The following is a 12,607-nucleotide window of genomic DNA, read 5'->3' as shown; positions in this document are numbered from 1 at the left end:
TATATTTACCTGGAGGTTGTATCATAGTGGCAGGACTCACTGTGTAGGACTCTGACCCACTCAGCTGGTCATAATAAGTTATATTATCAAGTATATATTTACCTGGAGGTTGTATCATAGTGGCAGGACTCAATGTGTAGGACTCTGACCCACTCAGCTGTTTATATTAAGGTATATTATCAAGTATACATTTACCTGGAGGTTGCATGATAGTGGCAGGACTGACTGTGTAGGACTCTGACCCACTCAGCTGTTTATATTAAGGTATATTATCAAGTATATATTTACCTGGAGGTTGTATCATAGTGGCAGGACTCACTGTGTAGGACTCTGACCCACTCAGCTGTTCATAATAGGGTATATTATCAAGTATATATTTACCTGGAGGTTGCATGATAGTGGCAGGACTCACTGTGTAGGACTCTGACCCGCGCGGCTGTTCGTCCTCCTCACAATCACTCTCCGCATTGTAACCCTCCTCCTCCGTACCTAAATTGATAGATGGTCAAACATTAAAGTAAAAGAATAGAGGTGTCACAGACTGTATGTAACTCTATACCCGGGATGGTGACCCAGTACCGACTAATAACGTAGGAAATATTAACACAGCTAAGTCACCACAAAAATCAGAAAGCAATTTGCAAGCAGACAAAAACGTCCCCATCACTTGGGCCAGGTAACTTTCTGGGTCATAAATCTATACTTATACATTTATTGTACAAAATTAAAGGATCCTTAAAACAAGTTTCAGGTTTTTAGTATTTATTTAGGTACCTACAAGACAGACAGTGATATAATTAATATTCAGCTGTCTTTCTGTCTGTTTGTTTTTCTGTATGTCCATATGTCTTTCTATCTGTCAGTATGTCTGTCAATCTCTCTGTGTGTCTGTATGTCTGTCTGTCTATATACCTGAACAATCAGCCTCAATACCGAGCTCCTTGAAACCATCTAACCTGTCATATTCGTCTGTCTATCTGTCTATCTATCTGTACGTATGTCTGTCTGTCTATCTAGCTATGTATACCTGAACAATCAGCTCAACACCATGCTTCTTGAGAGCACCCTCATATCTGTCTGAATATCTGTCTGTCTATCTATCTATTTATACTTGAACAATCAGCTTAACACCATGCTTCTTGAGAGCACTCTCTAACCTGTCATGAACATCTGTATGTCATTCTGTATATCTGTCTGTGAGTCTGTCTGTCTATCTGTCTGTTAGTCTGTCAGTATGTCTGTCTATCTATCTATGTATACCTGAACAATCAGCCTCAACGCCAAGCTTCTTGAGAGCACCCTCTAACCTGTCATACTCGTCCCGCAGTTTCCTAAAATTATTGTTCTTGTTAAAAACTTTTTTAAAACATAGTATAAATCTTGGCGGCTATGGCCAACAAATCAATAGAGATATTATGTTTTTTAGATAATGGTGCTTTCTAAAGAACCCACCTCTGTATTTATAATTTTGTGGATTTTACAAAAGTGGTTGGAAGATTTTTTCTCGTATTCATTCGAATCCGGTGGACAGGAACCGGTTCTCATGAATACGAAAAAACTATGTCTAGCATCGTATTATATCCAGTTTTCTACGAATATAGAAATGTACAATAATAAGATTAAAACTAGTTTTTTTAGCCGGTGCCTTCGGCACCACGGGGCTAAAAAAATTAGTTTTAATCTTATTATTGTACATTCTATATCCGCGGAAAGCCGTTTATAATACGATACGAGAAATAACTATTACTAATTCTATTTTTTTTTACAATTTTTAGGTTAGGTTATACGGCTAGGGTGCCGATCGATGCGGCCATGATCATTATTAACAGTTTAGGCTATTGTCCTTAAGTGGCTATTTTGACATAGAGAGTATTTTGTCCAACGCTATTTTGTCCGAGACTATTTTGTTCAAGATCTATTTTTCCCTGCGGGGACATAACCCTGCAGGATTAGCCAGTACCCATTTTAACCTAACCTAAACTTGACTAAGTATTAAACAAACGAAAAAAAAACGAAACCTCCTTATTTTCGATTTTGTTCTAATTTTGTTCAATTTCATATTTATCTAAGGTATTTTATTTTATATAATCTTTTGCATCAAATAAGTCTTTAATGACAATGAAATAGGCATTGCAGTATGACACAGAAAAATTAAAGGATTTCTTTTATTTTTATGATAAGGCAAAAAAATCCAGCAACTATTTGGGGAGAAATCTTCAAATTGTTTTAACAGCAAAGCTTCTCTTTGATTGTGATATTTCTTTGTTTTAAACTTAGGCCCGGGCAAAAATAAAACTGGTGTTAATTACTGGCATAATATATCCCATTCTTTTGTGTAAATATATTTCAACCTTGAAATAATATTTGTTAAAATATATTTATCATTGTGTAATGTTCACCCAGCAGACAGATACAATAGCGTCTATATCAACTTAAATTAATTATACCAGAAAAATGAAAAAGAAAATATTTCTTTTGTGTAAAGATTTTGTTTAAAGTATTTTCTATATTTTTGTTTTACAAAATGTTTTGTATTATTTTACATTTTGTTCTTCCTTTCCGGTTTAAATTGACTGTAATTTAAATTGTGTAATAAATATAATAAAATTTGAGCCATTTCCTGGTTCTATTTAACTGTTTTATGGCATTTATCCTTAAAATACCTTGTTGAGTACTAAAAACCCCTTAGATCATAAGTAAAAACTACCAAAAACCCACTGTATTTGTCACAGTGTAATTATGTGTTGAATCAATTCTAATAGTGTAATACCTAGTCACCTAAAGGCAGAGGCGTATTATACTATCCACACCTTTCCGCAAGAATCCGCAAAGTGTGGCGATATAATTAAGGCCTATATTTCATGTTTTCATTTACGGTTAAATCCTTCTTTCCCCTTCTTCAGAGATATTTAATTTTTAAAAAAAAATTAAAAACCTTATTCTTAAAAGTACTACGACGACTTTCAATTTTTAGGGTTAATATATTGCCTATCAAAAATATATTATATTGAAATACGATTATTGACAACTAATTAGATTATCTTTTTAAATGAAAAAAATTCTGCACTTATTTTTTATATCCCTGAAAATTTTACCTTTCTAAATTTGAAATTTAGATCTGTCTGCTATAATGTTTACAACATTCACATTATTAACTCCCAGTGGTAAAAAAAAATATTAATTTAATGTAATTTATAACAGATTTTTAATGTAATAGCGTTCGTATTTGATTTTATAAGATATAATCATATATAAAAAAATCAGCATTGGAGTTTTTTTCAGTCATAGCAGTGCCGCATTATTTTGCGGTAACTAAGACGAAATTTAAATTATCTCCCGCAAACATTTATTCAATTTACAAATGAAACAAGGATGACAACATCGATAAAAGCGAAGCTCTGGAACGGAGGGCAAACGGACATTAACACTTGTATAGTGTCAGGACTGAATAATCAGGACTGATATGGTTCTCCTTTACAGCGAAGCTTCTTATTTTTGGGAAGGTGTTATGCTATTTTAATTTTATTTAATAGTCGTCCGTTGGTTTAAAGCTATTTTTTTGCCCTTTTATATCCCTTCAAATATCCCAAGATACTAAGGACGCAGTTGTTGCTATATAAAGCAGTAAGCTTTTTTTGTCTGAGGCAAAGGTTTTTGCTAACCTTTGACCCGATATGGTTCTCCTTTACATTGAAGCTTTCTGTAGGTCCTGAGGTGGTTTTAGGCTATTTTTCTGCCCTTATTTATCCTCTAGAATTTATAGATGCATTTTTAAAAGCGAGTTTTTCTATAATTAGGGTCGGTCCGTCCGTTCGTCCGGAACGGATAGCTCTTTTCGTTAATAATGGCATGTTAGAGTTGTCCTATAAATTTGAAACTTTAAAGGGTGATTCCTTTTATAGTAAGGTACAATTCAGAAAGCGTAGCAACTCTATATTCAATACTAGAATGTCCGTACGTCCATTTTAAACATGTAGATTTTTTTACTTTTAAACAACAAATTTGTATGTGATGTTATTATTCAATTGATCTGATTTTTGGAATACTGATTCCTAGGACAACAAAGTACAATTTCATAAGTGAAGCATCTCTATAACCAAGTCCTAAAAATGTAAGTATGTCCTTAAACATTGTCATGTATTTTTAACAAATTTACTTTTTTTTCGATTTTTATACTTTTATATTTTAATTAATGAGTTCTGACAATCTACAGGTATTAACCTTGTTTCCTACCGTTTCAGAGCTTCGCTTTTATGGATATTGTCATCCTTGTTTTTTAATATCTATTTTGGGGCGACCAAATAATTACTGTTTGGAGGGAACAGAGGGCGTAACTCAATCTTTCACGCAATTAAAATGAGAGTGCAATCTAAATTTATGATTCAAGTATGATCCTCCCGGTCACCAGGAAAATTTTATCGGCTCCTGTGACTGCAAATTTCAAACTTAATCTTATTATTATGAATATAGTTTTTAAAATTAACAGGGTTCAGCAACTGCGGGTAAGCCTCAGTTAAATCATCATATTATAACTTTATAAAATTAAGCAGGATATCTAAATTTGTTTCTTAACAGACAATTCTCCTTATTAAAATCTTATTTTGCACACCTGCGGAATTTTAGGCTGTGCGCGGCTGTCGATCCCTTGAAATTACTATTCTTAGCCCAACAGAAGAAAACGATATATTCTTTGATAACAGCTGATTAGAAAAACAATAATTCCTTTTAATGAAAAAATATCTATTTTTGCAAACATCATGTTTTTAAATTTTTTAAAAAGTTATACAGCTTAAAAAATAAAAATAAATAATTTTTATTTAACACCTTTTTTTATTTTGCTGCCTTAATAAGGAAATATTTAATATATTTGAATCGGCTTAATGAAATATTTTTCTTTTTTTTATGATTATTCAATACATATAAAAAAATAACATTTAAAAATCTCGCCACAAGAAGATTTAACAAACAAAACATTGATTTTGAGTACGATTTGATTTTTAAGTTTTAGAAAAACTATAGAAATATTCAAAGTTAAGTGTTTGTTTACATTTTGAAAAAATAATTTTGCCCTGTTATATTTGATTAGAACTTTTTAAACAAACTTTATTTTATAAAAGATTAATATTTTTTAATGTTTTTTAAAACATATTACTTTAGTTTGGTTAAAAGTTTATTTTTCTAGGTGATTTAGGGGTTGCAATTTTTTTGCAAATTACGTTTTTTGGCTTTTCATTCAAATAAGTTGCACAATTCCGGTTTTTACTGTATAAATTTATTAAATGACTTCAGAAAAACATATTATAATGCTTACATTTACTTTTTTTTCTAACAATCTGTTTTAAAGGAGACTTTTTATATCGCTGACAAAAATGGCATTATTCTGCAAAAAAAATATTTTTTTTTGCAAATTTAAAGATATGAAAGTATGAATAAATGGTTAACTTTAATTTTTGTTTTAGCAAAATGGATTATTGTTTCTTATAAGATGAAAATAAGGTATCGCAAATATTTGTTGCAATTTTAATGCGATTTTATTGCAAATAGGAAGACATAGGATTTTAGTTTTAACAGATTATGATTCTGGACCCAAAATTACATAGGACTGAAGTTTTCATTTGTTGATTGCTGAAAGTTAAAGTTTCTTGCTCTAGAATCGCTATGTGTAGTTTAATCAGTAAAGATAACTTACTAAACAGAAAAATAAAATACTTAGCTACTGTGGCCTGAAGGATAAATAAATCCAAATTATAGTGACTAAAAGTGTATAAACGTACAGCAGTAAAGAAAGGTACAATAAACTGTTTATTACACTAGTCCCCAAAGTTTTTTTTATTACGTTTTCTTATTCGTTGACTAAACAACTTTGATGACTTTTAATGAATTTTGATTGTCCAATAATTATAATCTTTTAAAGATCCTCTAAAACATTTGTTAAAAATCCACGTATTTATTTTTAATGTAAAAAATAAGAGGGAATTTTGTGTATAATCATTGGGGAAGTACATCAATTCATCGGCCACTGTCCTAGCCCTTTAGATCATTGAAAAACAGTGTGACTATGTGTTGAATCAATCACATTGTTATAGTGTAATACCTTCCTTTAATACAGAAAGAGTTTCTACGATACTACATTTTTTAGATTAGCTTCTCAGAAATCCAGATAAGTCCATCCCAAATTATGCTAATTAATCCTAAAATAGTTTGTTTTTAACAACCAATCCTGAATAATAGTCATACAAATTTGAGCCAAAGAATAAGATGCAGTGTTTATGAATCTTTTGGTACGAGTATAATTTACAGTTCATTATCCCCTCCTCTTCCTTTAAAGTACATGATAAATAATTTAACTGATTTTTGTCTAAAAACCTTTTTTTGCTGTAATATAAAATAACTTTTTGATAATACTTGTGCCAAGCTTCAACTATAAAATCAGGTCAGTTGAATTTAAGTTGCCAATTGTGTACACAGTTTCTTCGGTGTTTCCTCATCCTATCTCAATATTTACAACCAGCTAAAAAATATTCAAACTTCCAAAAAAAATCAAAATATGAATGTATAAACGATTTAAACATTATACATTCAAAATTTTAATTTTTCAAATTTTGAGTTTTTTTGGAAGTTTGAAGCATGTTTAGCTAGTACAAAATATTGAGATAAGATGAGGGTGATACGTACAAAATCGGAAACTAAAATTCAGCTGACCTGTGTCAAGATTCAACCATAAAATGATGTTTCAACACATTTAATCTTCCAACTCTCGATCAATCTTAGTTTTCATTTAAATCTGATGCTATCTAAACACAAAAGTTATTGATTACGTATATTGTATATGTACTTTGTATGCTTTGAATAAAAGAAAAATACTTGGAGAGGGTGGGGGAAATTGAACTGTAAATTTCACTGGTATCGTCATTTTGATTGTCGGCTCAAAAATTTTGGGTACTTTTATTAATTCTTAATTGGTTAGTATCTAAGTCTAATATAAAAAGGGGTAATTTTGTTTATCCTAAATAGTGCGTCCGTATTCGGACACAAATGACAGGTAAAGAATAGATTTTTTGTTGTCTTATTTTAAAATAAACTTCAGTGTGTTAGCTATAAGTTAAAGTTTAAGAATGCAACACATATCATAAAGTTTGAGATAAAATAATCTACCATTAAAATTAAACAAAGTTAACCCCTTTGCTTCTCTTATTAACCAGGAAGGGAGGGGACAATGGGCTGTTTATTATACTAGTCACCAAAGTTTTATAATAACGTTTTCTTATTCGTTGGCTTAACAACATTGGATACTTTTATTGAATGTGATTGGTTGGTTCATTAAGTTGAGTGTCCAGACGTTTCAACCACTAATTGGAATCTACAGAAGGGGTAATTTTGTGCATCAAAATTGGATGTACACAAATTTATCGGCAATTGTCTTATCCCTTTAGTTTGCTTCTTACTAACCCTTTCCATTTCTATGTTGGTGTTCTATTAAAACAGCACACAATATAGTAGCAAAGATACTTTACATCTGGCCATTTGTTCTTCCCTATGATAATGTGGTTAAAAGTACCGGTGTAATTTACAGTCCAATGTTTCCTCCCTTCCTGTTTTTTTTTATTGTTTTCGTAATAAATTTAAAATATAGACTATGAGCAGACCACTACCTGGATCCTCTTGTTAGGAACCTTTTTTGTCTGCTAGCAAATTGCTTTCTGCTTTTATGTAGCGACTGTATTTATATTCCCGAGGCTATTCGTAGATTTTCAAAGACCCAATTAAAAGAAGGCACAGGGTCCTTGAGAAGGGAGTACAGCTATTTACACCCCCCCCCCTCTAGTGTTTACTCTAATGTTTTTTTTATAATCTTTATCTTAACTGTTTAAAATAAACACCTTGTTGAAGACTTGACTATGAAAGTAGAATAACTTTCATGTATGTATGAGTATGAAATCTTCATGTATGTATGAGTATGAAATTTTCATGAATGTATGAGTATGAAATCTTCATGTATGTATGAGTAAGAAATCTGAAAGATGAAATATTTTTTTTTATGATTGTTAAGGAGCAATGCAGTCAGATTATATGCAACCTCCCAGTTAATAGGTGGAGGAAAATTGACCCCTTTCCATGAAAATACACCCCCCTCCATTTTCCTAAAATCATCTCCTGACTTCAATTTAGAGATAAACATGATTAAAGAACGATGTGAAGCATCTATTATGATAACCAAAGTTTTGCATTCACACCTAAAACTTTGGGTACTTTTAAACAAGAAGTGCCCAAACTTTTCAACCAAAAATATTACAATACAGAAGAACAATAATCCATTTATCTTATCCTTTAAGATCCCTAATTTTTAGTGAGGGGAGGGGTGGGTAGTTTATCCCCCTCCATGACATGGAAACTACTGAGATTATATGCATCTACTCGCACTACAAAGAGAGATTACTTTTACATGATCCATAATAATATGAAAAACATACAAATTACCTAAACCATCCAAGACTTTTCTAACAAAAACATAGCCTAAAACCATACAGGGACCTTTGTGTGAAGCTTCCATAGAATAGAGAACTCAATCGGTTTAGATCCAAATCGAAAGCTACAGTTGAAAAACCTTACTACTTTATATAATAGGGTAGAAAGGTTAATATTTAAGACATCATTAAAGTGTGTTTTATTGCCTGCTTTTTAAAAGCTGATTCAAAGGGCTCTAACCCTACGGGGCTTTTCAAATCTTTACTCAACCTAGCCTAAACTATTATAGGCATAAATATATATTGTTTTCTTCAAAAAAATTTATATGTGTTATATGATAGAAACCACAGACAAAAATACATGCAATCCTTCTAGGTGCAACAAGGACGATTTTTACTGTTGTAGACAAAATAGCTGCGCTACAAAAAAGAGTGTATACGGTTATACCTAAATGAAAATTTAAGCTTAAAATATTTTGCAAGACGAGGAAAAGATATATTTTATGTCATTACAGAATGTAATTTAATGCATCCATTAGACTTATGATAAAAAATAATTAGATTGAAAATAAAATAATTAAACATAGAGAAAAAAATAAAAGAGAGGAATCGAAGCAACTAGAAGACGAAAATAGGCAGTGGGCCTAGAGGCCTACTCAGCGCTGTTGCCGCACTAAAATTTATTGCTATTCCACTACTTTTCAAATGGGAGGATTAAAATTTATTTTAAAAAATATTTTTTTACTTTTTACTATTTCCATATTTAGGGCAAGAATATTAGATTAGATATTTTCGTTTTAATGTTTTAATTAAAAATTACATAGAATTTTATTTTTATTTAAAACAATTTGTTCATGAAAGATGAATCCTTCTATTTCTAAAAAGGGGAAAATTTTTTTCATAATGAACATTCAGCTGATTCTGACCGCCCACGGCTGTTTGCTAAATATCGCTTTTCTTTTTATTCACATTATTATTTATGATTGACTTACAAAAAGCCCTGGGCGGTTTTTGATTTTCGTCTGCTTCTAAATTTAGGGATGGGGAAGTAGTATTTTACGATGAAAAAGGGGTGAGTATTCATCCTCTTATCCTTTTTCCTTATGTAATTAAATTAACAAAATGTTTTAATTAAACTATTAAAAAAGGTTGATCTAAAAATTGTTCTACTTTTTTATTAAATATTTTAAAACTTGATGACTTTGAATAAGCAAAGTATTCTATCTAATAATTTTTATTTTCTGTTTATATAATTTTTGCTAGCTTTTTATTTGAAATATTTTGTAGAATGTAATAGCAGCCAAATCTGAAATTTAAATAACTAAAACCATCTAATGCCTAAGCAAAGCTTCCTTAAAACGGAAAACTAAATCGGTTCAGCAATTATGTTATAAAACAATTTAACAAAATTCATAAAGTAAAATATTTTTCATTGAATTACCCCTTTCTTATAAAGAAAACACTTAATTTTTAACTCTAATATTGTTATAAAAATTGTCAGCATTCTCTCTCCCAAGATGACATGATTACATTCATCCGTGATAAAACAATTTATTGATGGGTTGTTCCAGCAAACTTAATCGATAAAATGTGAAAAAATAGCTAAATTTAGTCTTTTATAAACCCTGTTTCAACAATGACAATATGTAGCAGCAATAAAATATAAAAATTTTGTAAACAAATCTAAAAATTAACTTTATTTTATTATTGTAACATAAATTTTTTTTTAGCTATTTTAAAAAGCTGTTGCATTGGGTTAACCTTTGATTTTGGACTTTATCTAAAAAGATAATCTGAGTCCAACCCTCTCTTATCTTTATTCTCTTTCTTTTTCTTTTTGTCATAAAAAGTTGTCCCCCTACCCCCCCCCCCCCACTCTTGACCTCTTTCTTTCTTTATCTTATCCCGCAAAAACTCTCTGGGAGATTCTATAATCTATTTTCCTATCAGTGTTTATACATTGGGTGCAAACAACTAGATCTATTTAACAGGCTAGGATACAGATACCCTGCTTCAAATACCCAGTAATAGAATACAAAAAATTAAAATTTTGGAATTCCCCTAAATATCAAGGTAGATTATTTGGGTTAAAACTTTCACTTTTCGTGGATTTTAAGGGGGGGGGGGGAATTCAAATATTTACCAATCTAAATCAATCAGCTTGCAACACATGCTATTGGATAAATTACCAGCTTTAGTTTATAAAAACACTAGCGATTGCCCCCCTAGCATGTAGGGGCCATGTTTCAGGGAGGATAGGAAATAGTGGAAACCAGCCTAAATTGACTAATAGGTTAAACCTTTAAATAAGATAGCCTATTTCCACCCCTGGACATAAGTGATGCAGAACTCAATTAGTTTCGTAGTTATTGAAATATTAAGCTACAGACCAAAAAAGCCTTATACTTTTATAATAGAATAATTACTATTTTTGTGCAATCTATAGTACTAGCGGGCAATTTTTTCGTATTTTATATTTAAAAGAATAATTTTTAAAAAATTTCTTTGGGGGGGAATTTTTTTTTTGGGGGGTGGGGTAGTCGACCCCACTATTTTAATTTTAGTTTTAAAAAGAAAAAAAAAATTTTTTTTGGAAGGGGGATTTTTATTTTTTGGGATGGTTGGGGGTGTCCCACCCCCCAAGAAAATAGTTATAAACCTTCCCGGGGCCTATGAGAAGCTACCCTGTAAAGGAGAACCCGATTGATTCAGCGGTTAGCAAGATCCTTCGCTACAAACAAACAGACAGACAGACAAACAAACAGACAGACATCGTTCTACTTTGTATTAAAGATAGGATTTAAATTTGAAAGAATAAAATATGTTACTATTTTAGAATCAATGTTTTCAGTGGTTTTGTGTAAAGAGTTGACTTTTTGCATGCAAGGTTCCTGTATATCTTGACAACATTCTCTCCCTCTTTCCAGAGTATTTTTACAATACAACCATTATAGTAAATCTTATATTCAAAATTACTTTTTTTCCATATTTTTTTACTTACTACATAATTTTGTAAAATAGGTATTTTACAAAAAGAAACAAGGATGACAAATCCATAAGAGCGCTACTTTAAAATACAACAAGGATTTTATAAAAAAAATTGTTAGGAATTGGGAAGGATTAAGAATTTTTACTGTTGTTTTGTTGAAATATACGTTTTTACTCTGGTCAGCACAGCACAAAAATGCACTTTATGTTAAAATAAAAATACTTCCAACCAACCATTGACACTTTCATTGAAGGTTGGAAAATAAAGGTGAACTTTTTATCCTATAATATAAAGTTGAAAGGTACTTTTGTCTGTAATTTAACTACTGAACCGATTAGAAGCTTCACATACATCTGGGGATGGTTTTAGGACATTTTATTTTGAGGTTTAAGTCGTGGGATAAGTTTAGGCTCTTTCTCTACCCCTGTGAATACAAAGCCTCTAGATACTAGGCGCGCAGCCGATAGTAGCATATTGAAATCTACAAGGTAAAAATATGTACATAATATTTTCAGATATTTTACATTTGATACACTTTTTATTTAGATACTAACGGCTGTATTCAGAGCAGTAAAAAGGGGGGCAAAGAAATAGCCTAAACCTTCCCAAGGAATAAAAAAAATAATAGCCTAAAACCATCCTGGGACCTATATGAAGCTTCTCTAAAAAGGGGAACTCAAAAAGTTCAGTAGTTAAAAAACTTTGGGGTCTTTTATTGAATTTTGATCGGTGTATTCATTAAGTTGAATAAGAAAAGTTTCAACCAATAATTGCAATTTACAGAAGGGGTAATTTTGTGTATCATCATTGGGGGATTTACATCAATATATCGGCCATTGTCTTATCCCTTTAGATCCTCGAAGTAGATGGAACATTTTTTCAACATTTTATAATCCACCCTTGGAGGCAAAAAAATGTTGGAAGTGAAAAATTGTTAAATCATGAGATCAACAAAATATACAACAACAGTGACGTGTTTTAAAAATAGGATTACCAAATTTTTTGTGTTGGAAAAAGCTGGTTATATACTGATGCAATTCTTACATTTTTGTATTATTTTCAAATTCTTTTATACGTAGTCACAAATTTGTTTTTGTTTTTATGGAAAACCCCACAAAATAAGAATTTTCTATACCCTTTTAAATAAAGGAAA

At 31.0% G+C, this 12,607-nt stretch overlaps 1 protein-coding gene across 1 annotated transcript in view; it reads right to left on the bottom strand.

Moving 5' to 3' along the window:
• The window catches only part of LOC145319778 (uncharacterized), a 162,940-nt gene that overhangs the window by 46,442 nt on the left and 103,891 nt on the right, over positions 1–12,607 (bottom strand). Inside the window, exons 3-4 of the mRNA XM_080162162.1 lie at positions 1,261–1,331; positions 382–489 (exon numbers count right to left, since the gene is read on the bottom strand). Of these exons, the coding sequence (XP_080018288.1) occupies positions 382–489; positions 1,261–1,331 (179 nt within the window). The remainder of the gene's footprint in view (positions 1–381; positions 490–1,260; positions 1,332–12,607) is intronic.

Source organism: Acartia tonsa, chromosome 1 (genome assembly GCF_053477335.1).
Source record: "Acartia tonsa isolate MP-2025a chromosome 1, ASM5347733v1, whole genome shotgun sequence".
NCBI classification, from domain to species: domain Eukaryota; kingdom Metazoa; phylum Arthropoda; class Copepoda; order Calanoida; family Acartiidae; genus Acartia; species Acartia tonsa.
The sequence above is the reverse complement of the archived record's forward strand: the minus strand, read 5'-3'. Positions and strand labels throughout refer to the sequence as shown.